This window comes from Sapajus apella, unplaced genomic scaffold (assembly GCF_009761245.1).
Source record: "Sapajus apella isolate SASKATOON/1434 unplaced genomic scaffold, GSC_monkey_1.0 scaffold4, whole genome shotgun sequence".
Classification (NCBI taxonomy): domain Eukaryota; kingdom Metazoa; phylum Chordata; class Mammalia; order Primates; family Cebidae; genus Sapajus; species Sapajus apella.
This window is the reverse complement of record NW_022436944.1, coordinates 35,584,397-35,611,096: the sequence shown is the minus strand read 5'-3', so window position 1 is coordinate 35,611,096 and position 26,700 is coordinate 35,584,397. Positions and strand designations below refer to the sequence as shown.

The following is a 26,700-nucleotide window of genomic DNA, read 5'->3' as shown; positions in this document are numbered from 1 at the left end:
ATGGACAGAATGAGAAAAAGCCATCTTTTTTTTTTTTTTTTCCTGTTTTCGTGTTAGTCCGTTCTCACATTGCTAATAAAGACATACCTGAATCTGGATAATTTACAAAGGAAAGAGGTTTAACTGACTTATAGTTCCACATGGCTGGGGTGCCCTCACAGTCACGAAGAAGAGCAAAGGGACATCTTGTATGGTGGCAGGCAAGAGAGCTTGTGCAGGGGAACTTCCATTTATAAAACCATCAGATCTCGTGAGACTTGCTCACTACCACGAGAATAGTATGGGGGAAACCACCCCCATGATTCAATTACTCCACCTAGTCCCACCCTTGACATGTGGGATTATTACAATTCAAGATGAGATTTGGAAGGAGACACAGCCAAACCACTATCAGTTATCCAAGAGTTTTTCCTCAATTAAGAATATCAGCCTCATTTCCTGTAACCCAAGCTGAGTAGAATTATATCAGTCAAAACTTATGACATAAAGGCACTGCTCTTGCAGGGGCACAACCCAGTTGACTAGGCATGACCCATGTTAAAGAAAAAGGAAACGAAAAAGACATACACCAATATATAGGAAATATGCCAAGTCCAACAGAACATCAGTACTATAGGATTTTCATCACCATATGCGCTTAAGTCTCCAAAACCTTAATGAATTAGGACTTAGTTTTGCTTTTAAATGTTTATTGAACTGTAACATACATCAGAAAAGTCCCTGAATTATAAATACACAGCTTAATGAATGTGAATACACCTGTGTAGTCAGCACAAGGTAAAGAAACAGAACATTACCAGCATCCCAGAAGCCCCTTCATGCCCATGGCAGCCACTACTCACCCTCCCCAAGGTAATCACTATCCTATCACTATAAATCAGTTTTACTTGTTCTAGAACTTTATATAAACGGAATTATATAAGTGTCTGTCTTCTTTTCTGGCTTCTTTTGTTTTGTGCTTATAAGATTAATCTATGTTGTATATAACAATAGTTCATTCAGTCTCATGGCTGCATTGCGTAGTATTTCATTGTGTGAATATACCATGGTTTATTGATTATACTAATGCTATGTGAGTTGTTCCCAGTTTTTGCTTTTGTAAATAGTGCTGTTATGAATATTCTTATATATGTCTTTTGATGTATTTTTGTACATATTTATAAATGGGGTCTCTGTTTTAAGAGCAGAATTTCTGGATTATAACGTGTGTGTCTATACTCAGATTGTCTTTATAGCTGAATGGTTTTCAAAAGTTTGTACTCATTTATATTCTTACTAGCAGTGTATGGGAACAGTGTACTATACGCTCATCAGAATGGTTACAATTTATAAAAAAAATAATACCAGGTACTGATAAGGATGTGAGACAACGGGGAGTCTCATGAGGGTTTTTTTTCTTTAATATATCCTCTTATATACAATAGGTTGGTCACAGAAAGAATTCGATGCAATATATATGAACACGTAAATGTTAGGCAACTGTATTTAAAAAGCAGAGGAACTGGTGCATGAAGAAAACGTTGTTGACTAAGTGACATCTTCTGATAATAGTGGCATCCTGAGAATTTTCAGACTTCAAAGAATCTAATTTAGAACCAAAGAACTATCCACAAATAAGCATAATTTAGAAATATTAGTTCAAATACAAAGACATTTCAGTCATCCATATATGATGACCAGAAATTCATTTGGGATATTGCTATACAACTTCCATTGACTTTGATCAGAATTTCTCCTAAGCTGTCTGCTAAAGATCATGTGGTTATGTAACATATTTAAAAGAGTCTGAATAATGTAAAGAGCTGTCTGTTTTAAAAGAAATATTTGCCGGGCGCGGTGGCTCAAGCCTGTAATCCCAGCACTTTGGGAGGCCGAGGCGGGTGGATCACGAGGTCAAGAGATCGAGACCATCCTGGTCAATATGGTGAAACCCCGTCTCTACTAAAACTACAAAAAATTAGCTGGGCATGGTGGCGCGTGCCTGTAGTCCCAGCTACTGAGGAGGCTGAGGCAGGAGAATTGCTTGAATCCAGGAGGCGGAGGTTGCGGTGAGCCAAGATCGCGCCATTGCACTCCAGCCTGGGTAACAAGAGCGAAACTCCGTCTCCAAAAAAAAAAAAAAAAAAAAAAAAGAAATATTTTATGACTTCTAATGGTAAAACAACTCTGCTTTTTTTACATATGGCTTCAGTGGATTACTATTTCAGGAAAAAATTGGGATAAATATAATCGAACACACACATGATCCATTTATTCTTAGGAAATCATGCAAATGGCACAATTTTTTGAAAATCTGAGTTCATTCAGATAGGATTTATGATCACGTGGAAGCTCATTTGGCTGTTTGGAATTTCCCACTTCACTAGAAGTATTTTTTTAATCCTAAGAAATGTTGGGGGAAAGAGTTAAATCATTTGTGTCATCTATAGAGGCGAGTAAGATTCATTTTGACAACATATTATTATAAGCCCATGTTTAATTGTAAATTTGTGGTAGGTAATGCTTTCTTGTCCAGTTGTATACATATAGATAGACCAAATCAGTTCATATTCAAATGGACCAACTGGTCTCTATGCAATTTGGGTTGTTATTTTTGGTAAAATGTGCTAGTATATGATTCTTTTTATGTTATCTCTTCAGGTAGTTTAGAATTGAACCACAATAAGGGGCTTTTATGTCCAGTGGAATAAAATTCTGGACTTTACATTACCTCCGTTTTCCTTACTTGCTTTCCCCACCAAAATACAATTTTCTGATATTGTAATTTAGGTATATCCTGCTTGGAGAATTTAAGAGACAAGTATTTTAACTTAAGGGAGAAAAAGAAGATGCAGAAAATGATATTTGGCTTTGGTAGGTGGAGGAAAGAAGCAATTTCTCACCTACATTTTAGTAATATTAGTGTTATAAAGTAAATTCCAAACCCATCTTTTTCACCCCATTAACTTATAAGTTCTGTAAATACAAAACCATTTGTTTAAAAAGCTTACTAAGTATCCGAAACAATGACATGTCCCTGCTGGTGACCGCAAATTACTTATTGATTGATGAAGGTAATCTGAGCTGCTATCAGCCCAGCAGCTCCATAGCTGGCACCCAGCAGGACTGGATAATTGTTGTCCTTTCTCAATTTATTGGAGCATTGACTGAATTGACTGGCTCAGTTGATCGTCTCAGCATCATGGAGACACAGCTCTGTTTGTGGTTCGTGTGACTCAAGCAAGAAAGACTTCGGTTTGGCCTGTTAAAGATAATAGCCCACAATGTGTGCTTGTTTTCAGTCAGTTCCTGGGAATTATTTGCATGAATATTGGGAAAAATGCAAAATTTCAGGATTTTTTGAAAACAGGAAAAGTAGGGGTGAACATATGGGAGTAGCACATGGGAGCACCCCGGTGTCCAGGAAGAGAAAGAGGGAGCCTTTCTCTTTCTCAGGTAGAGTCCTCAGCGTCACTCAGTGTGCTTACTGTGTTCTCAGGGTGGAACCCATTACAAATGTTTGTCTTTTCCCAAGGGTATGGGAAAATAAAATCTACCAGCTATCAAGTATAACTTTGCCTAGTCTCCAAGAAAAAAGAGGAAAAGTTAAGAGAAGGGGTGGCAGTAACAAGAGGGAGTAGGGTTAAGAGTTACCATGCACATGAGTCACATCACCCTTGCTTGCCTTGGCTGTGCCTTCTATGGAGAGCTCTTTCTCCCCACACACTCACCTTAGGTATCTATTCTCTCTGATCATGTCAAACATGGGAGGAAAATACTTGTAAGCCATCTTTAATTTTAACCCATTTCTGCTTTCAAATGGGTTGGACTTGTCAACTTCTTGAGAAATAGCTAAATGTTATAAATAAATTATATTTTTAGGGAGAAATGTTCAAACGTACTAATTTTTCTCCTTATTTTCTATTTTTTAGGGAGCTGCTGGAGTTGATAATAGCATAGAAGGACCCGCAGGCTTGAAAGGAGAACGTGGAAGACAAGTAATTATGTGGGCTTGTAAAATGTCGAGGCAACAACTGTGAGGCTCAGGTTCTTAGTGGTAGAATATGAAATGCTTAACAAAAAAATTGGAATTGAAGTGGATATACTTGGGTACAGAAAACTACTGTTAGGAGCAAAATGATCTTTTCTCCTGCCTGTGTATCACTCTGGGGTTTGAGAAACATTCTTGTCTTCCTCCTCTAAATTTGGGTTGACTTGATTCACCAAGACACATCCTCGAGGTCTTCGTTCATGAATATAAACATTGGAACTCTAACTTAAAATGCAGGTCTAGCTGATAGAGCTGTGCTAGCAAAAGAGTTGTTGGCCTTTCCAGTATCTGGAGGTAACATACCCTAAAAAGACATATTAGTAATACATGATTAAAACAAGATCAGGTAGATAGACGTGGTCCACACAATCAAGAAAAGTTTGTTGGCATTAATCTCTTAAGTCACAATGTGGTCATCAAAACCTGTTTTCAGTATTTAAAAATGGTTATCTAAAAAAAATGTATGTCACTGGATTTTTTAAAGTAACGTTCTCTTGATGACTGTAAATGGGGAAGAAGTGTGATGTAGTAGAAAGAACTTTGCTTTGGAGACAGGCCTAGGTCCTAGCTCATGCTCTGTCACTTACCAACTCTGGGCCTTGGGCTACTTTCTGTAAACCCCAATTTTCTCATCTGCAAAATAGGGTGAATAGCCTACTTTAGAAGGCGATGATGGGGACTTAATGATATTTAATTTAATGATATAACCTTCAGTAAATATTATCTGCCATTATTAGTAAGTGGTAAATGTAAGTCTCATAGGAGACTCATAAATTATTCCATACTTTTGTATCTAGTGATCATCTCAAGTGATCATCTAGTGATCATACAAGCCTCTGTAGTATGAGACTGTATTTACAGTAAGGTAATAATCTGAGTAGCCAAACAGATCAAGCAATTCAAAGGTAGAAATCCAAACCAGTAGTAGCCATGTCTGATACATAGTATGCTTTATCCACACTGTGGCAACAAAGCAGGGATAGTTTGAACACTCTAAAACATGTACCCCAAACACAACTTAGACAGTAGTGATGAATAATGAACAGATGAAACCATGTCATTAGCATTTTTCCCTGCAATTCCTCATGACTCGCATGGAAATGTGACTTAGGATGATGGAGTTCATGCCATTTTCCAAAGGAAAGGTAACTCTCTCATTGGTGTGTGAACTCATCTGTCCTCCCTGGAGTACAAGTTGATGTTAAAGAGAAACTCTGTCAGTCCTGCGTAATTACCAACACACATTTGTCTGTTCCTTTGACAGGGAGGAAGAGGTTGGCCAGGCCCCCCAGGGACACCAGGCTCCAGAAGAAAGACAGTAAGAGCCCTTCTAGACAAGGAGACCCACTGCTCTAATGGCTTATATTGAAAATGGCTGACTGTGGGGAGTGGGTGGGATGGTTCTGCTGGAGCTCACTATCTTGGGGAAACTAACTTAGGGCATCTCGCAGACTAGGTCTTTGCCAAGAGCTTGGGAAAGCCCCAGAAGCTGAGATAGGAAAATGCTGATGGCAGAGGAGATCACCAATCAGGAGAAAGAGCTGGGCAAAGAGAACCAAATCAGCAGCTAACTAGGAAAAAGTGGTCAGTGTGGCCTACTAGCTAGGTTGAGATTGCCTGTGTTAGTGTTTTAAATCCAAATTCTATTCTTTTTCTGCCAAATTTTACAACTGTTGAGAAAAGTAAGAATGGCAATTATTAAAAAGTCAAACAGTAGATGCTGGCGAGGCTGTGGAGAAATAGAAACGCTTTTACACTGTTGGAGGGAGTGTGAATTAGTTCAACCATTGTGGAAGACAGTATGACAATTCCTCAAGGATCTAGAACCAGAAGTACCATTTGACCCAGCAATCCCATTACTGGGTATATACCTAAAGGAATACAAATCATCATTCTACTATAAAGACATACACACATATGTTTATTGCAGCACTATTTACAATAGCAAAGGCCTGGAACCAACCTAAATGTCCATGAGTGATAGACTGGATAAAGAAAATGTGACACATATACACTGTGGAATACTATGCAGCCATAAAAAGGAATGAGATCATGTCCTTTGCAGGGACATGGATGAAGCTGGAAGCTATCATCCTCAGCAAACTAACACAGGAACAGAAAACCAAACACTGCACGTTCTCACTCATAAGTGGGATTTGAACAATGAGATCACATGGACACAGGGAGGGGAACAACACACACCAGGGCCAGTTAAGGGGTGGAGGGATAGGAGAGGGAGAGCGTTAGGCCAAATAGCTAATGCATGCGGGCATAAAATTTAGATGATGGGTTGACAGGTGCAGCACACATGGCACACATGCACTTAGGTAACCTACCTGTTCTGCACTTGCATCTAGGAGCTTAAAGTAAAATATAAATAAATATTTAATTTTTCTTTTAAAAAAAAGGAAAAGAAGTCAGTCCTGATATAGGCATATCTGAGTGGGATTGGGTCACTTGCTTATGGAACCCATTGTTGGGGGCGTGGTTTTGTTTTTTTTTTTTATTTTATTGTGTTATTTTTTCATTAAGTACTTAAAAAAATTTCTGTGTGCAGAAAAGCACAGAGATATAAAAATATTCAATAAGAATAATTAACTTTAATAAAATACATTTAGATGCCTACATCAGAGTCTGAATTAGGCCTTCTCATCTCATTTTGCAAGGTTTTCTTTCCTTTTTTTATGTAGTTATCCAGCCTTCAATTTCCCCCACACCCCCCAGAATAGAAAACGTTTTAAAATTAAGCACAAGTAGAAGCTAGTTTAGAATATTGCATTTATTACACATTGTCATTTCTGAGCAGAAGTTTATAGAACCAGCTATTATACTCCATCAAAAAAAAATTTTTTTTAATCTTGGAGCATACCAGTGTTCTTTGCAAGGCAGAGAAAATGAAGAGATTATATTTAAAATATGCAGAATTTGATTGCTAGAAAAGTGCTTTACTAATGCAGTATTCATGCATATAAAGAAATGCGTTTGCTATTCATTTCACTTTCTAAAAGGGTGTAGTCAGCTTACATACCCCTGGAAAGTATTTTCAACTTAAAGACTATCATCCGGGAAATCCTGGCATGTAAGGATGAACTTTTACTGTTTCATAGCCTCCAGAGGCTAATGCAATATTGCTATGCATTATTTAAACCGCATCACTCCCATGAAATATGGCCCCCTTCTTGGGTTAGAGATTCAGCCACGTCATTCAGGAGTAAAAGTGGGACTTCCAGTTAAAATGACAGAGTAAAGGTGTTTTCACACTATCCCTCTTAAGGGCATCTCACCAAAAACAACAAAAGAAATTAAAAATTGCAAAACAAAGGATGACCACAGCTTCAAGCTGCAAATAATAACAAACACTATCCAACTGTTTTTAAATCTCAACCTTAATGAATAAGAATTTAGAAAGCTAACACATCAAGTGAGACTTCATGCAGAGATTGGTTTTCTTTAAAACTAACAGTTTTCTTAAAACTAACAAAATCCAGGGACATGGTAGATTTTGAGAGAAACAGGAAATAGGCACATAGGGACACAATTCAACAGAGGAGGCAAAATGAATGAGAAACTGGAAAACATTCCACTTTTATTATGTAGAACTAGCAGCCAATGCTGTAGAGGCTGCAAACAATGAGAGAGGCAACAGTGTCTATCACAACGCAGAGAAACTATGACTTAAGGGGCTTCATGTGAGTTCCATGAATCTCTTAAACGTCAGTAGTAGAAGGAAGATGTAGGTCTAAGGTAAAAGAAATCATTCATTTGATGAGAAAGTGTTTGAGGCAACATATCTATGTCAAAGCTACCAGCCCTGTTCCAGCTACACTTCCCCATAATTTCTTCAGTAAACAAGTGATCCTATTCAAAGTTGGTGAATGGTCAGCAACATTAATAATCTTTATTAGATGATTAATCAGGACCTATGCATAAAGCTGTAAGAGAGAAAGAAAAACATGGGCAAAGGACAGATACAGCCTTGTTAGAAGAGGAATTATTCAAGGAAAAATTTGAATTCTGGCAAATAGTTCTTCAGAGTCTTGAAGTGAAGATAACATTACTGCTCTTAAAGTCTGAAGCACTGACAAGACAATAGAAAGTGAAGAAAGCAAGTTGGCAGTGCTTGGGAGCAATGGAAATAGAAAAACAGTAGAGATGTAAGATATGTTAACACTGGACATTTCTATTCTTTTTTGTTTTTCTTCAAGTAAAATTAGATGTAATTTAATTTTACAATAGTAGAATATGATCTCTTTTTGATAAAAATAGCACTATTTAGAATTTTATCTGAGAATGAACAAGATGATGTCAGGGGTCATGATTAACAGATGTTAATGATACTTCTAAATGGAGGAGTTGGGGTGATTTTTAAAAATTTTCTATGTTCTCTGCATTTAAATATTTTTAAATCAGCACGTATCATTCTTATAACAGTAAAGTCATTCTTTGAGAAAGTAGAAAAATCTAGTGTTCACTGCAAAACTTCAAAATGAATGTTGCAATGAGCACAGAGGACTCCTCAGTGCGCAAAGGATCCACTAAGCTGGTAAGTGACTGGAGGATGGCTGGTGGTAGAAGTGGCCTCCGGGGAAATAAGCAGCAAATCTGACCTTTACTCATTTGAACACCTATAATCCACCCACAACACTACTAAACACTAGAAATAAACTCAACTACAAACTTAGACAGTCTTTCCTGTCAAGGAACTTAGAACCATGTTACAGAGTGTGGTTTCTCAGCCTCAGCACTATTGGCATTTGGGTTAAACAACTCTCCGCTGTAGGAGCTGTCTTGGCATTGTAGAAGATGCATATTATGCATCATCATGTTATGATGATGTTAACATCGTCCCTGGCCTCTGCCCACTAGCTGCCAGTAGCACCCCCGACCTGTGACAATGAAAAATGTCTCCGGATATTGCTAAATGTTTTCTGGAAAAAGGGAGGGTGATAAATCCTCCTCTTCCTGTTGAGAATCACTTTGTAGAGGGGATGGACCTGTAGAATTAATAAGCTGTTACCAGTGCTATGCTAGCAGACTATAATGAATTGGGGGAAAAGGCAGGAAGGAGGGACAAGGAGGAAGGATCTGGGTTAGAACGCAGTAGTTCTGGGGGAGATGAGGAAGAAAGAGGGGTTGGCTCTTTCTGAGCCAAACCTGAGAATTAGAAGAGATTCTTGTGCCAAGGATGATGAGAAGCAACTGTAACCTTAAATTAATGCATAGCTTTCATTCCTAGTTAGTCCAGAGGGCTGTTAGTTATGATTTACCCTTTTCATGCCTCTTGGCACTAGTTTAGAGGCATCCAGAAGTGGTGTCGGACAATCATTCATCTTTGTGAATTCTTGCCATTCAGACTCAGTATTAATTTGATGTTTTACCATTCAGAATGTCCTGCTTTTTTCCTGATAATTCTTCTTCCCAAATTAGTCTTGATGGTTCTATATCCAGGAAATTGGGCCCTGTAAACAACCAGAAAGTCAGGCTGGTAGGGGAAGGAAGGGCTGAGTACTCTCTTCTGGGCCATCTTCTCTCAGCTCCCTTTGGGGAGATCTTCTTACCTGATGTGCCCATTCGCAGTCTATTTAAAGATAAGCCAGGTTGTCTAGATGTGTTATCAGACATCTGCAGTCCTTGGGTAAACCATTAAAATATTTTGGGATTTCATCTTTCTCATATAAACACTTGAAAATTTTAGGAAAAATTGCAAAATCATCTTCCATATTTCCTTGTTTTCTCTTTCTCACAACAACCCAATGTATCTCTCCAATGACTTTCATTTGGAGCTTAAACCCCAAGTAACAATTTAACAAAGGTGCTGTGTGATTACTTCTGGAGATGTTTTCATTATTTGTGTGAATGGTGGATTAAAGCCTTTCTCATCCATTAGGCTGAAAAACTCCTAACTAGGATCAGGTGTCAGGTTTTGTTCACTACCACTCAGCCCAGCTCCTGGAAGGGAACAGGAACTGAAGAAACATGTGTTACAATAATTCCTTTTCAGCCAGCCCTTTCAAAATCAAACCTTAAAGACAGAAGGGAAATAATGTTTATTGATGATGATTGAAACATTGTGACAGCAAGCCAGAGATAGATTTTTGAACATGGAAGTCCGTTCTATTTCCCTTACACATACCGGAAGCTCTTTATTTTGCCTAAATACAAAGTTCCATTCAGTTCCTCTCACCAAAACCAGATGTATCCACCTAAAGCTGGGGTTTGACCATGTACTTTTCCAGCTCCAAAAACCCCAGTGGCTTCTGCTAAATATTGTAGAAACGCTTCAGCCTAGTAACCCTGTTACTTCCCTTTCTTCTCAAACTTTTGACACAGATGACCTTGTGGCTGCTACCAAATATGCTTCCTATTTTTCTGCCTCTACTTCATTGCTCAGGCTGTACCTCTGCTGGAAAGACTTGATACTGCCTCTGTCTGTAGGACTCCTACCCATCCTCTGAAACATCCTTCTCAAAAATCTCTTCTTCCAGGAAGATTTTCCTGATTTGACCAACTGGATATGATCGCTTTCTTTAAAACCTCTATTTCTATCTTTCCTGTTTCTTATGGCATTTGCCATACTCTGCCTTGTAAATATTTGAAATATTTATCTCCTCCTCCCAAACCCAAAAAGTGAGGGTTCCCTGAGGTCAATATTGTGTGTGTGTGATCTTTATGCCCCCATGTTTCCCATCTAGTATGCTCTGTGTGTAGTAGATATTTTTCAGATGAAGATATCTACTGATATTTTTCTGAATAAAAGAAAAGTGAATTGAATCAGAACGGACAAACTGGTGCTAAAGGAATGGAAACAGCTTATTTTCCTTCCTCTGATAGAGGATTTAGGGTTTCCTCTCAAGATGACTCATCAGTTTTGTGTTAAAAAAACCAGACAAAACAAAAAACTCTAATAATTTCCCCCAAAATACAGTCTGTTTCTTATATAACAATAGTGCATTTGTCCATTTTCACACTGCTGAGAAGGACATACCTGAGACTGGGTAATTTGTAAAGAAAAAGAGATTTAATGGACTCACAGTTCCACGTGGCTGGGGAGGCCCCACAATCATGGTAAAAGGTGAAAGGCATACCTTACATGGTGGCAGGCAAGAGAGAATGAGGGCCAAGTGAAAGGAGAAACCCTTTATAAAATTGTGAGATCTCATGAGACTTATTCACTACCATGAGAACAGTATGAGGGAAACCACCCTCATGATCATGTTGTCTCCCACTGGGTCCCTCCCAAAACGTGGGAATTATGGGAGCTACAATTCAAGATGACATTTGTGTGGGGACATAGCCAAACCATACCAAATAGATTTGACATATGATTAGCAGAATTTAAAGTTTGAAATACTGGCCTCTCAGAACATTTCAAATTTCAGTCAAGACAATTTTGTCTGATCTTACTGAATTTTGCAAATCTTGGGTTTTACTTTTACTATAACATTACTGAATGATCCTAAGTTAGACAACAAAATGTCATTGTCTCTTGATTTCCAGGTCTATGAAATGAAATACTGATCTAGAATAACTCTAGATACTACCCTTTCATATGACAGTGGTAGGAAAACCCACTTGATTATGTAACATCATTTTGATTGGATATTTTATTAATATACTGGATTAAATAACTTTTGAATGCTTGAGATAATTTTATTTTTCTCAGGTAAGCATATTATTTGACTTTTTAAAAATAAAATCAGTTTGGCCATCTTAATATCTGAACTTAATCTGTTATAAAGTACATGGAGTCAGTTATCCCAGTTTTTCCTCTGGCCTCCTGCCTTTTGGCTAGTTTACCCCTGATTTCTGGCTTCCTTGGTATAGTGCTTAAGGAAAAATAAAAGAAATAGAATTCAAATAAGTGAATTTGCAGCTTGTGAACAGCTCTAGGAAAAGTTTAGTAGAGAAAAAATTATTGACCACAGTCTGTTCTCATAAGTATCTGTAGATTTCAAGTGTCTATTATTTCCATTGTCAGTTATTTCAAGGAGATAAATATTCAATTGCCCTAGGATAGAAATTTAGATTTAGGAATATTTTGCTTTCATGGTACAGTGGAAAGTTGAATGTTGTAAGCACTATGTGGGAATTGTTATGTATGTTGGTGCCTTAAGGTGTCCATTATGAAGTTAAATCAAATATAAAAAAGCATTTTTTTTCTGAATTAATGATATCCACCTTTTTCTGTTTTAGGCAGCTAGTGGCAGAAGGGGACCTACAGGCCCACAGGTACAAAGATTTTTTCCATTAACTCCAAATGCCAAATTTTGCATCCAATCAAGGAGCTGGAATAAAGTCCCTGTAAAGTCTCTAAACTTCCCTTTTTGATGATACTGGTTATGAAATAGAATGTTGGAAGAATCTTAGGTTAGGATTTTAAGAGTTCATATTTTACAATGATGTGGGCACTTTAGTCCAAAACCACAAGAAACTAATGGACAAAGATGTACTTAGCACAATTATTGTTAAATTTAACTTTGCTTGGATTTTAAGTACAAACTTGAATAACTTAGTAGATGATCCTTGTTTTACATTTTCATTTAACTTTGGAATCTTACTTAAAATTACATAAAACCCCATATAAACCAAAAGAATATAATAAAACTTTTATACAAATTGGATATTCTGAGTATTTTGTTCAAAAAGTTGGTTAAATCAAAAACCATATTCCATTCTCATTGCATACGTTAGTGATATATGTGTTTTATGAACCTACAATATTTATGAAAGAGTGATTATGACTTACAATTTTATAAAACACACATCCTCAGATTAAAAACACAATGAGGATAAATAATCCACTCTCAGTGGCAACATAGTGAGACTCCAGAATGTTAAAGATAAAAAGCATCTTAAAAATTACCAGAGAGAAAGGATAGCTTTACTCATGAAAAGAATGACACATTAGATTGCAGCAACTTCCGTTCAGCAATAATATATGCCAGAAATTAGCAGAGTAATATCCTGAAGGTAGTGTTGAAAAATAGTTAACTTAGAATTTTATACCTAGCCAAACTATGAGTAATGTAAAATAGACACTTTTAGACAAAAAGAGCTTACCATCCAGACATTATCCCATCCTCCCACATACTTTGTCTGTTTTTGCTTCTGTAACAAAATACCTTAAACTGGTAATTTATAAACAACAGAATTTTATTTCTTATAGTTATAGAGGCTGGGAAGTCCAAGATCAAGACATGAGCAGATTCAATATCTAGTGAGGGCTTGCTCTTCACTCCAGAAATGGTGCCTTCTTGCTGCATCAACACATGGCAGAAGGGGCTGCAGCTGACAGCTACCTTGAGCCTCTTTATAAAGGCAAAAATCTCATTTAAGAGGATGGAGCCCTCATGACCTAATCACCTCCTAAAGGCCCCACCTTAATACTATTGCATGAAGGATTAAGTTTCAACATATGAATTTTGAAGGAACGCATGCATTCAGACTACAGCACGTTTCAAGTTTAAACTTCAGCAAAAAAGAGAACCTCCCCAGAAAAATGTCATGGTATAAATGAAATAAAATTGGAGACAGAAGGTGTTAAATTTTTTTCTGATTTCTAGGAAAAGGTATCCATAAGTGATATTTAATCACATCCAACTATATAACAACTGAAATATAAACTTAGGCTATCCTAATAGTTGCCTAAATTATAAACTTTTTGAATTCTTTACTCTTTTTGTAACTCTCATCTGTGACAGAATTTGAGAACAATATGAAGAGAATACCCCTTTTATTCCCTAGATATGTAATTGATTTGAATATAAATATTAATATGATGTAAAATGACCAAAAGTGTTTGAAGAAAATATGGACTAAATTTTGAGTGTTTTTAAGGCCACATAGCTAAGTTAGATATAATACAAATTTTATAGAAAAGGGGTGGGGGGGTGCATTTGTGCATGCATGCCTGTATATAAAGATGGAAAGGAAATACACCAGCGTACTAGCTGTGGTTATCTCTGCTGGATGAGATTATAGTTTATTTTCTTTGTATTTGCATTTATTTTTCACTTTTTTTTTTTTTGGCAAAGATCCTGTACTGACATTGTGACTGAAAAAATATTTATAAGCTTTCAGGTAAAGGAGACAAAATTCTCAGGAAACAGTGTTAACAGATTGATACTTTCTCACCACAGGGAAGAACGGGCATCCCAGGACCAGATGGACTTGAAGGCTCCCTGGGACTTAAGGGCCCTCAGGTATATATCAAGACCAATCAGGGTGTGAGAACATAAAGAAGAATCTGGGAATAGAAAAATCTGAGAACCGGATAGAAACTCCCTTTGCAGAATTACAGATGTTTAAAGTTTTCATGGTAAAAAAGTAAACAAGCAACGCAGCTTGGACTCAGGCAGCACTTGGTCTGCTTTAAGTTTCATCCCAGTCAAGAAGTGAAAAGTGAATGAGCAGACTAGGCAGCGGTCATTGTGTATTGGGATCAGAGTAAGTAGGATATTCCAGAGAGAGCTTGAGCCAAGGAAAATGTTGAGCCACAAATCTGGGATTTGTGGTTAGTTTAGCACAATAATAGTGCAGTGTTACATATCTGGGTGCTCATGATGTAGAAAAATTGGCTTTACTCTTAGGAAAGAATTGCTCGAAAGACAGCTGGAGACATCAGTGGGGTGAGCTGCAGTGCAACACTCAGCCTGCCTTTGCCAGCTCACGTCTCCAGGGAGCTACCTCCTGCAGTTTTTCCTTTGCAAGGAACAAGCCATACTTGGCTCCTTGACTGATCACATGAGGGATTGCATGAGGGGTCACATGAGGGGCCAGAGAGGGCAAAATTTAGCTAAACTATTATGATAAGAGAAAGGAAGTCTTAGCAAATACTGAGATGAAAGAAAGGTCAGACCAGAAAAAAGTTAGAATTTTTTTTTTTCCTCTCCAAACTTAGTTTTGAAAGCTTGAGGAATAAGTTTACTCTTTGGCATAGGCAGGACAATCGCCGGCTCTGCTATTTTTCAAAGTTTCAGTCCACATAAAGTAACTATTATATGTTGGCAGCTTATTACATGGAAGTTGGGCAAAATATCCTTAAACATCAGAAGAGAAAGTTTGTTCACATTTTGCCAAGATTCAGAGCAGTGAACAGTCTTCCCCTTGGACCTTTATCTCTTCCTAACTTGATTACTTTTCTTTGTTGTTGCTTTCCAGCTGAGGAAAGCTCACTTTCTTTTTACCTTCAAGTGAGAAATAGTTGCCACTGGGGTTACGGGGAAGCATTTCAGTAGATTGACTAGCTTTATTTCATGCTAAGCAAGTGATATTACAGCATCCCTTCTTCCATTGTATAGAAACTTACATTTTTTAATGAGAAAATTTAAAAGGAGAAGCAAAAACGAAACACAGCAGAAAGGTTTCTCTGCATAATATATGGAAGCCACAGCTTATCGGCAGTGTAATATTCCAAAAGCAGAAATAGTCAGATTTCATCTTCCCACATGCCATATCTTGTTTATGACCAGTCTTCACTGTGGTTATTGAATAGAAAACTTATTTAAATGTTCTGGTTTCAGATTTGTATTTGTAAAGAATATTTTTCTTTTTAAAGGAAGAAAAGTAGGGAAATGTAGAAAGCAATACGGAAAAGCTCAACCGTTCAGTATTTTATCCAAGCCCCAGTCAGTTTGACTGCAAATCCTCAACTGCCTCAATTTCAGATTGGACATTCATATTCCTGCACAAATGAGAATGAGCTCCACAGGCCAGGAAGCAAAGGCATGATTGGAGCTCTTTTCCAATTTCTGTCCATGTTACTGACTTAGTATTTCTACTTTTGATATCCAATTGAATATAATGCTTGATTCTATGTACTCAGGGCTCAAGAGGAGAGGCTGGTGTGAAAGGAGAAAAAGGAGGCGTGGGAAGTAAAGGTCCGCAGGTATGTAATGAGAATGACGATTGCATCTGACTTCGATTTTGGCTCGATATGGATGTCTTTGTGGTTTCCTCCCTGCAGATGGAGTTATTTACCGCCTGTGAACCAGGAATGTGTATTAGGCGTGACTCCAGTTCAGTGTGGTGGCCATATCACATCATGGTCCCCATCTTGCAGAGCAGGCTATCACTGTCAGACACAGAGGCGTAAAATCTAGCCCTCTTTGCCTCAGCTGCTCAGCTTTGTAAATCAGGTCACGTCACTCCCCTGATCCCAGTCATCTTGGGGTTTCTCACCCCTACCCCCTCACCCCCAGAATACAGCCTACTTTAATTAAGTCCTCAAACTGGCTACATAGGATAATCTCCTGGGGGAATTATAAAACAGTGCATCACATAGACCCTCCCCAGGACACCTAAAAAGAATTTCTGGCAATGAGGCCAGGGTGGTGGTAATTTTAACTTCTCCCTAGGAGATCCTAATACAGACCTAGGGTTGGGAATGACTGCTCTGCATTAGCACTGCTCCAGCTTCACAGTGCAGAAGAATCCCCTAGAGGGCATTGTTAACTAGAAAACTTGTTAAAGTGTGCATTGTGAGTCAGCAGGTCTAGGGCAGGGCCTGAGATTCTGCACTTCTAAGGAGCTCCCAGATGATGCTGATGCTGCTGGTCCAAACCACATTTTTGATAGAAATGCCCTACACGACCTGGCCTTCACCTACCTGCTATGATAGTATATATTATTTGTTTAGCTGTTTGCCTGTCTCTCCTAGATTGCAAGCTCCATAGAGGATAGGACTTTGTCTTATTTACACTCTATCCCTAGAGTTCAGAACATCAGTACCTGGTACACAGTAGAGCTCAATACATATCTGGGACACAGATAAGGCAGTGTTAAGAGAGAAGTTTATAGCAATAAATGCCCACATCAAAAAGTTAGAAAGATCTCAAATTAACAGAATCCCTGTTAATTTGTTTTTGTAATTCTCATTTTAGAGATCCTTCACCTTCTTGGTTAGCTGTATTCCTAGGTATTTTTATTTTTACTTTTTTGTGGCAATTGCGAATGGGATTGCATTCCTGATTTGGCTCTCGTCTTGTATGTTATTGGTGTATAGGAATGCTACTGATTTTTCTATATCAATTTTGTATACTGAAATACTTTGCTAAAGTTGTTTATCAGATCAAGGAGCTTTTGGGCAGAGACTATTGGTTTTTTTAGATATAAAATCTTGTCATCTGAAAACAGGGATAGTTTGACTTCTTCTCTCTCTCTTCATATTTGGATGCCTTATGTTTTTTTCTCTTGCCTTGTTGCTCTGGTCACTACTTCCAGTACTATGTTGAATGGGAGTGCTGATTGAGGCTGTCCCTCTATTGTTCTGGTTTTCAAGGGGAACACTTCCAGCTTTTGACTATTCAGTATTATGTTAGCTGTGGGTTATAGATAGCTCTTATTATTTCGAAGTACATTCCCTTAATCCCTAGTTTGTTGAGGGTTTTTAATATGAAGGGATATTGAATTGTATCAAAAGCCTTTTCTCCGTTTATTCAGATAATCATGTAGTTTTTGTTTTTAGTTCTGTTTACATGATGAATCACATTTGTTGATTTGTATATGTTGAACCAACCTTGCATCCCAGAGATAAGGCCTATGTGACTGTGGTGATTAACTTTTTGATATGCTACTGGATTTAGTTTGCTAGCATTTTTTGATGATTATTACATTTATGTTCAGCAAGAATATCAGCCTGAAGCTTTCTTTTTCCATTGTGCCTTTGCCAGGTTTTAGTATCAGGATGATGCTGGCTTCATAGAATGAGTTAAGGAGAAGTCCCTCCACCTCGATTTTTAAGAATGTTTCAGTAGGAATGGCATCAGCTTTTCTTTATACATCTGATAGAATTTGGCTTTGAATCTGTCTGGTCCTGGCTGTTTTTTAGTTGCTAGGCTTTTTATTACTGAGTCAATGTTGGAGCTTGTTATTGGTCTGTTCAGGAATTCAGTTTCTTTGTGGTTCATTCTTGGGAGGTTGTTTGAGTCCAGGTATCTCTTTCTTCTAGATCTTCTAGTTTGTGTGCATAGAGATATTCTTAGTAATCTCTGTGGGCTTTTTTTTTTTTTTTTCTGTATTTCTGTGGGGTCAGTGGTAATGCCCCCTTTCTCGTTTCTCATTGTGTTTATTTGGATCTTCTCTTTCTTTTTGTATTAGTCTAGCTAAATAGCCTATCTTACTTTGGCAAAGAACAAATTCCTTGATTTGTTGATCTTCTATATGGTTTTCTGTATCTCAATTTCCTTCAGTTCAGCTCTGATTTTGGTTATTTCTTGTCTTCTGTTAGTTTTGGGGTTGGTTTGCTCTTGGTTCTCTAGTTCCTGTAGTTGTGATGATAGGTTGTTAATTTGAGATCTTTCTAACTTTTTGATGTGGGCATTTATTGCTATAAACTTCTCTCTTAACACTGCCTCATCTGTGTCCCAGAGATTCTGCTATGTTGTATCTTTGCTCTTATTAGTTTCAGGGACTTTCTTGATTCCTGCCTTAATTTCATTATTTACCCGAAAGTCATTCAGGAGCAGGTTGTTTAATTTCCATGTAATTGTATGTTTTTGGGTGATTTTCTTAGCATTGATTTTTATTTTTTATTTTAATTATACTTTAAGTTCTGGGGTACATGTGTAGAACATGTAGGTTTGTTACATAGGTGTACATGTGCCATATTGGTTTGCTGCATCCATCACCCCGTCATCTATGTTAGGTATTTCTCTTAGTACTATCCCTCCCCAATCCCCCCACCCCCTGCTATTCCTCCCCTAGCCCCCCCCCAACCCCCGACAGGCCTTGGTATGTGATGTTCCCCTCCCTGTGTCCATGTGTTCTCATTGTTCAACACCCACTTATGAGTGAGAACATGTGGTGTTTGGTTTTCTGTTCTTGTGTCAGTTTGTTGAAAATGATGGTTTCTAGCTTCATCCATGTCCCTGATTTTTATTTTTATTTCAGTGTGGTCCAAGAGTGTGGTTGGTATGATTTTGGTTTTTTTGAGTTTGATGAGGACTGTTTTATATCTGATTGTGTGGTCAGCTTTGTGGTATATGCTATGTGGCGATGAGCGGAATGAATATTCTGTTGTTTTGCGGTGAAGAGTTCTGTATATGCCTGTTAAGTGTTGAGTGCAGGTTCTGAATATCTTAATTTTCTGCCTCGATGATCTAATACTGTCATGACACTGTTTTAAAGGATGTTAATTATTGCTTGTGAAGATATTTGTTTTCAATTTTGATGAAGGTGCTTCTTCAAAAAACATTAAAACTTTAAAATGTCATGGTAGAAATAACTTGATGAAAATAACTATTTTGGATTTGTATCCTTGAATCAATAAAAGCTTGCTGGTAACACAAATTGAAATTTGTTAAAAAGGGAAATGCCAAGAAAAACATGTCATGTGTTTATCTTATCTGTTTATGTAAAATATGGAGATGTGAGTGAGTGGAAATCTAAAAGTCTTCATATTTCTCTTGTTCTAGAATCCAAAGTTGCATCCACATGGCTGTGTAGAGCACGTCTGTGAATGAGTACCCTTTAATCTTGCTTTGGCAAGATTGATTATGGCCATAAATCATTCAGCCTCTTGGCATTGTGAGAATGAGTCAATAGGTACCACTTCTCACTAGTCTATGTCTTCCATTTTTCTGGCTGAAAAACATAGTTTTTCTTTCTTTGCTTGCTTTTCTTGAAATCCCTTTGTCAATACAGTGAGAATGCTGTTTGAAAGATGTGTACAATTTTTTATGTTCAGGACATGGATGAATGGGGTCTCAAAGTTGTTGTGTCCAAAAGAAAGCCACAGAGAGAAACGCAATTAGATATACAAGAGAGCATTATTCTTGACTGGTTCTATAAATCCCCTGCCATAGGTTTCATATCGTTTTACAATACCCAAGGACCAGCCACTGGAGTGGAATAACTTGAGTGTTTTTTAATTGCAGGATTTGACGTTTTTTTTAGGATATACATTTAGAAAAGATGTGATTTCTATTGACAGTGTTCTGAAGGCTTATTCACTGGCATTCTGTATAAATCAAATGTGTGCTAATCCAGCCAAGTATATGACTGTGATGCAAGAGAATACAGTCCATGGCACAATGAAAAGGAAGAAAGAGCTTTGAAAGGAATGGCATATTCTTCTGTACCTTCCTTCATTCCCTCTTTGGTTTACATTAAGGTCCTATCCTAATTTAATCAATGCCTGAAAAAAAGAGAAAGAAAGAAAGGAAAATCAGACACTAAAATACAAATTTCAATTGAAGCCATAATTATCTTTTAAATACTTATGCATTCTTACTGAAGGAATCACTAGTGGTTTGTACAATATCAAGAAAGATTGGAGTTGTTGGCCGGGCGCGGTGGCTCACGCCTGTAATCCCAGCACTTTGGGAGGCCGAGGCAGGTGGATCACGAGGTCAAGAGATCGAGACCATCCTGGTCAACATGGTGAAACCCCGTCTCTACTAAAAATACAAGAAAAAAAAATTAGCTGGGCATGGTGGCGCGTGCCTGTAATCCCAGCTACTCAGGAGGCTGAGGCAGGAGAATTGCCTGAACCCAGGAGGCGGAGGTTGCGGTGAGCCGAGATCGTGCCATTGCACTCCAGCCTGGGTAACAAGAGTGAAACTCCGTCTCAAAAAAAAAAAAAAAAAAAAAAAAAAAGATTGGAATTGTTAACACAAGTTGGAGTCCAGAGGAGAATTTCTGTCTTTGTCTTTACAAAGCATAGCATGGGGGGTAAATGACATGCAGTCTGGAGCCAGACTGCCTAGGCTTGATTCCTAACTTTGTACCTTACTAGCTGTGTGACCTTGGGGAATTTATGTAACCACTTTGTGCTTCAGTTCTTTACTGTAATATAAGGGTAGTAATATTAGCTACTTCATTGGATTGTTGTGAAAATTAACAGATTTAATATATGTAGATGCTTAGAACATTGCCTGTAGTCATAAGCTCTATGTGTTTATTACTACTATATTGTGTCAACATTACCTAATTTAATGGGAGTATTTTATGTTCAAAGAATGCAGGTCACCGTTCCAAGAAAGGCCATGATAATAATATAACAGTATATAATGTACAGCAATCAACAAGTTTCATTATTCTTAATAGGCTAAGTTTGGTGGTCTATTAACTGTTCCTTTTACTCATTTGACAAACATTTACTAAGTGCTGCTTGTGTGGCGGGCCCTATTCTAGGATACAAGGATGAATCAGGTATAGACTCTAGCCTCATGTATACCCAGTCTCATAAAGGGGACTAATACAGACAAATAATTGACATGTGAGTTCCTGAATGTTAAAAGAGAATTACACTCAAGGTAGGTGATGGAGTAAAGGATGGAGTTAAATGAGATGAGTGTATTAAGTTTTGCTAAATGAGCAGGTGTTTTCCGGGTAACCAAGGAAAAGGCAGGCATCCAGAAAGAGGACAGAACCAAGCTTCACAGAGCTGTGAAGGTGAGCTTTAGGAAGCACAAATGGTTCAATGTGGTTGGAGTATAGAATGCATGGGGAAGTATCAGAAGCTAAGGCTAAGAACTAGTATTGTCAAGCTTGACATCTGCAACGTTTTGGGGTTGTTTTCGCATTAGCCCACCACGGGATGGCCTCTTGCTTTTTGTTTGCTCAGACTTAGCGGATATCTAACTTTTAGAGAAGCTGAGCATCTGATCTCCTTGTTTTTTTTCCCACCTTGATATTTGTTTCTTGTGAGTTTTTGTACAATATTACCCCCATGCAAATAAAAAGAAGTGACAAGGATTCCTTTTAAGTGTGGAAAGACCCTTTATCTCTTCTACCTGCCCTGCCTTATCTAATCCAAAGTCAAGGTGTCCTAGGCAATGCCCCAGCCATTAATCCCCAACGCCTAAGTGTAATCTCTTCTGATAAAGGGCTAAGCACAATTTTCAAAAACCATCAACCTCTAAGTACTTCTTTCCTATCCTTGCTTAACACTAAAGTAGTCGTGGTTGCCAAGGGCTCTGTAACTAACTCTCAACATGAGAAGAAGACCCTCAACCAAGTCCCACTTTTGGAGGTTTGATGTGGCCCCAGCCTTATGCATCAACTTTAGAGAGCCACATTTTTAGATCTCCATTCTGGGCTAATTCAGAGCAGCAGACATAGTGGCTGGGACTTTAGTCTTTAGCGTCAGATACAATTAGGTTCAAATCCTATCTCATCCTTTTATTAACTGAACTATTTGGGTGTAAATGTCTTGAGAAACTGTTTTTAATCAGTAAATAGGGTTAATAACAGGCGTCTCACTGTGTTGTTGTGAGAATTGAAGACTATCTATTTACCACTCAGCACAGTGCCCTGCACAAAATATGAGTGCTCAATAAAAGGCAGCCATTACAACAAGTCAATGAAGATTTGATCTCTAGCTAATGCCCTTCCCCTTTAAATGCCCTAAGCTTCTCTTGACACTCCTTAGCTATTCTTGATCTCAAATCAAGTAAACTCTTTCATTCTTTGATATATTTCTTGGGATGATAATTTTTTTTCTTTCCTTTAGAAACTACCAATGTAGTTCCTTGTCTAAACTGCAGTAGTTGAGTAGGTGATTTATCTGCATAACCATTCACTGAAGCTTGAGCCCCGTTCACTCACGTCATAAACCTCACTTTGGTGCTTTGCAAGATCCTGCATAGGAAACAAAATCAGGTTTTCTGTTTCTCTACTGGCAAGGTCCTGTATGTATCCAGCCATCTGCTCATCCAAGATATTTTTTATTTTGAAAGTTCTTAAAACAGGATAATCTCTCATTGTGCTTGTGTGTGCTTGAGGTAACTACACATGAAATAATCTCCCCCAAACCACCTCTGATTCAGAATTTATGTCCGCATGAAGAATGGAGAGTAAGCTTCTAGGCAGAGCTTCCAATGTATATATTGTTTTCCAGGAAAATTAGAATCTCTCTGCTTCTCTGTGAAGTGCATGAAAAAAAATTTTTTTTTATATGTGAAACCAAAAAAAATTTTTTTTTATAATTTATATGTGAAACCAACAAATTAAACACATTAGTTCATCCTTCTTGAGAATCATTCCTGGGTAGATAAATGAATGGATTGATGGGTTCTAGGTACTCTGTGATGCTCCAGAGATATGAATTAATAGGATGTGCCCATTCAAGAAGTATACAGCCTAGTCTCTAAGGAATGCGAGAGAGAAATACGCTAACAATGACATATAGAGTAGAGGAACCTGGGGGACAAGCATGAGACCCAACACAGCCAGGAAGTTCAGGTATTCTTCCTGAAACAGTGATGGTAAAGGTGGGATTTTTCAGAGGAGGGAGATTTTACCTCTCCCTAGAGGGAAAAAATGGACCAGCTAAGGGAACAATTTGCATGAGTGTGGCGACGGAAGACAAAGCTTAGATGGATCACTTGCTTTGATGTGCCTGAACATAAAGCAATGGAAGCAGTGACAGGAAAGGAGGCTCCAGAGGCATGCAATACCAACATTTTGAGGGATTTTGCATATGAAACAGACCTTACGCTTTATTCTGAGAGATACTCAGAATTTCAGACAAAGCGGTAACCTCAGCCTGACATTTTTAATCTCTCTCTAAAAAGGGTGGAGAATGGATTAGAGAAAGACCTGGCTACAGTTAGGAGAGCCAGAAATTTAGGCAGAATGCAAGATGGGCCTGTGAAGGCAAATAATGGGAATGGAAGAGGGAGGGGTACAGAAAGTAGACAGATTCTGTGGGCCTTGTAGCTGAGGCGTTTTGAGAAGTGACATAGTGGGAGGGTCCAGGATAATTCTCAGGTTTCTGGCGTGAGTCTCAATGGTAGTAAAGGGTAATACCATTCCTTGATGAAAAGAATATGAGACTGGAAGCATGATTTAGGGTAAAGATGATTATTTTGAGAATCCATTTCTGTTGGATGTCCCATGGGCATTTTATTATTTATTTATTTAGAGAGACAGAGTCTCACTCTATCACCCAGGCTGGAGTGCAGTGACACAATTATACTCACTGTACCCTTGAACTTCTAGACTCAAGTGATCCTCCTGCCTCAGCCTCCCAAGTAGTTGGCGCTCTAGGTATGTCCTGCCATGCCTGGCTAGTTCTTGTGGGTGTGTGTGTGTGTGTGTGTGTGTGTGGTTGTTTGTTTTGTGTCATAGAGTCTTGCTATGTTACCCAGCCTTTTAATATATGACTCTGGTGTTCAGTTGAGTGGTTGGGACTGGAGAGCATGTATTTAGGAGTCATTGTGTAGAAGTGATATGCAAATTCATAGGGGTGCCGCTCAGGAAGAGGGGGTAAAGTGAGAAAAATGAGGTCAGACGATGGAGCCCGGGGGCACACAGAATTTAAGAGGGAAATAGAATAAGGGGAGTCTTCAAAGGTTAATTAGAGGAGGCTGGAGAGGGACCAGGAGGACCATGGTAACTTGGCGTGACAGAAGTTAAAGGAAAAGTTTAAAGAATGCATGATCAAACTCAAAAAGGTCAGGGCGAAGAAATGTCAACTGCACTGAACACGAAAGTCAGAGGGGTTAGCTCTGTGTAGTGCTGGAAGTAAAAGGAGAGAATGGGTTGAGAGCTATCTATGGAGGGTGGCAGTATTGAGAATTTTCTTTAAAGATAAAGGAAGGGAGAGATAGGGTATTATGGAAAGGTTATTTTCTTTGTTAGTGACCAATTTATTCTTCAACAATCCTTCCTATTAGAACATTTTTTATGTCCAATGTATTGCTTTTTAAAATTTTTAAAAGATGAAAATGTTAATGTCACAATATTTTTGTTCTGAATGAAATAAATTTGTGAGGATCATGCTCATTACACAGAGGCTGGTTTACTTACATTTACATTACAACAGCCATGACCAAAAAATGGCGAAAATAATTTCAGTTCACTGGGATTGGGATTATTTACAAATGCCAGTAAACAGTTTTACCGTGTTGGGATATCCCAAAGGAGAAATCTGATTCCAAATCTTAATCCCAGAGAAAGGCAGTTGTGTCATCTCTGAACTGGTATTTCAAAATATTCACTCTAAAGCTGTTCCAATGAAATATGCTTTCTAGAACGTTGGAGGGACTTGCATCATGTCTAATAGCTTTTCCATATAGATATGTGTTACCTTACCTGTTTAAGTTTTGCTGTGTTCTTCCATAAGATCTCAAGGCTTTTTTAATTTAGGTTTTGCATCTTTCTTGTTAAATTTATTCTAAGAATTTTATAGTTTTTTCTTATTTTGGTAAGTGGGAATTTATTTACATTTACTTTCTAACTTATCACTAGGAAAGAGAAAATTATTTCAGAATATTTATCTTATACTACCCGAATATGTCTTATGAACACTGTTTTTAGTAAAGTTTCTTGGACTTTCTAATATACATATCACATTCTTTTCCCATAAAGCTCATTTTGTCTTCCCAAGAATGTATTCTACCAAAGAACCAGTAGGATTATAGTTCACGGCAAATGTCATTTGGAATGGCTTCTTTAAGTGTTAGGCATTTTAGCAACATCTGTTCTTAGAGCAAAACAGAACCCGAAATCACTTTGGAAGAGAAAACTCACAAGGGAGCACAGTTATTTAGACAACATCTGGCCTGAATCACTTTCTTAATTTTCTTGTATTTACTAGTCTTTATTTGATGGTGGTGATACTTTTTTCCAGAACAAGAATTGATACAGCCACAACTCTTCTCCCTTCTGTGGTTCATTTTCCACTTATAAGAGACACAAAGGGCTCGAGGGAAAGTTGCTTTATGTTTTGCTACATTTGCAATCCCTTTTTTTATATTTCAGGGGCCTCCAGGACCCGGAGGAGAAGCAGGGAATCAAGGCCGTTTGGGAAGCCAGGGAAATAAAGTAGGTCACATTCTTTATACTCACCAAAGTTGAGGTTTTCTGCTCAAGAGACCTGTGTCTGGTTGTATTAGCCAGGGCCCTTTCAACACAAAGGACAACACATCTCCTTGCCCCTAAACGCTGGCTTGATTCTTAGAGAGCCAGCAACCTCTAAGGACATGGGTGTGGACCTGGATGAGATCAGGGTTTCCAGCTCGGCGTAATTTCGGAGGGGAGGGATACACCCAGTTAAAGCTGAGGGATCTCAGGGACCAAGGGATATTCTGGGGCAGGCTTTCCTTTTTCTTTTCCAGCCTCTCTTCATTTCCTCCCTCCCTCTTTGTTTTTTCCACCTTTCTTTCTTTCCTCCATTCATACAAACCTGTGGTATGCACCTTTTAAGACCAAGGCCCTGTACTGAGCATTCATTTGGGCTGAAGAATCAGCTCCAGGAATGAGATCTTCATTTTTCTCAAATTGATGCACCCTCTGTGCTTAGAACAGTGCCTGGCATGTAATAAGTGCTTAGTAAATATTGAATAAATGAATTTGTGGGTGGCATGATATATATGACATGAAACCAACCCCAAAGAATCTAGAATATTTTCATAACAACAATCTATGACATAAAATAGAGATAAGGGGCTAAAATGGAGGTTTAAATACCATTATTAGAAGTATTTCTGGGACGGAAAAAGAGGCATCATAAGAAATACAAACTTTGAGTAGGGCTTAGAAGATAAAAATTTTGGCAAGCAGAGAAGGGAATATGGGAGACTAATGAGAAGAAATCATGTGAAGGGAGGGACACGGTTGGAAAATCCTGAGAGAGAGGAGGTATCTAGGCATGAAAAATGATCATGTCGTGATGCAAGTCTGTGGTGACTTTATTCAGTAGCCAGTACAGTGTTATCTAAAAC

At 38.1% G+C, this 26,700-nt stretch overlaps 1 protein-coding gene across 1 annotated transcript in view; it reads left to right on the top strand.

Annotated features, from left to right (window-relative positions):
* The window catches only part of LOC116542179 (collagen alpha-6(VI) chain), a 110,497-nt gene that overhangs the window by 35,377 nt on the left and 48,420 nt on the right, over window positions 1-26,700 (top strand). The window contains exons 19-24 of the mRNA XM_032266957.1: window positions 3,912-3,977; window positions 5,295-5,348; window positions 12,224-12,259; window positions 14,170-14,232; window positions 15,855-15,917; window positions 25,739-25,801. Of these exons, the coding sequence (XP_032122848.1) occupies window positions 3,912-3,977; window positions 5,295-5,348; window positions 12,224-12,259; window positions 14,170-14,232; window positions 15,855-15,917; window positions 25,739-25,801 (345 nt within the window). The remainder of the gene's footprint in view (window positions 1-3,911; window positions 3,978-5,294; window positions 5,349-12,223; window positions 12,260-14,169; window positions 14,233-15,854; window positions 15,918-25,738; window positions 25,802-26,700) is intronic.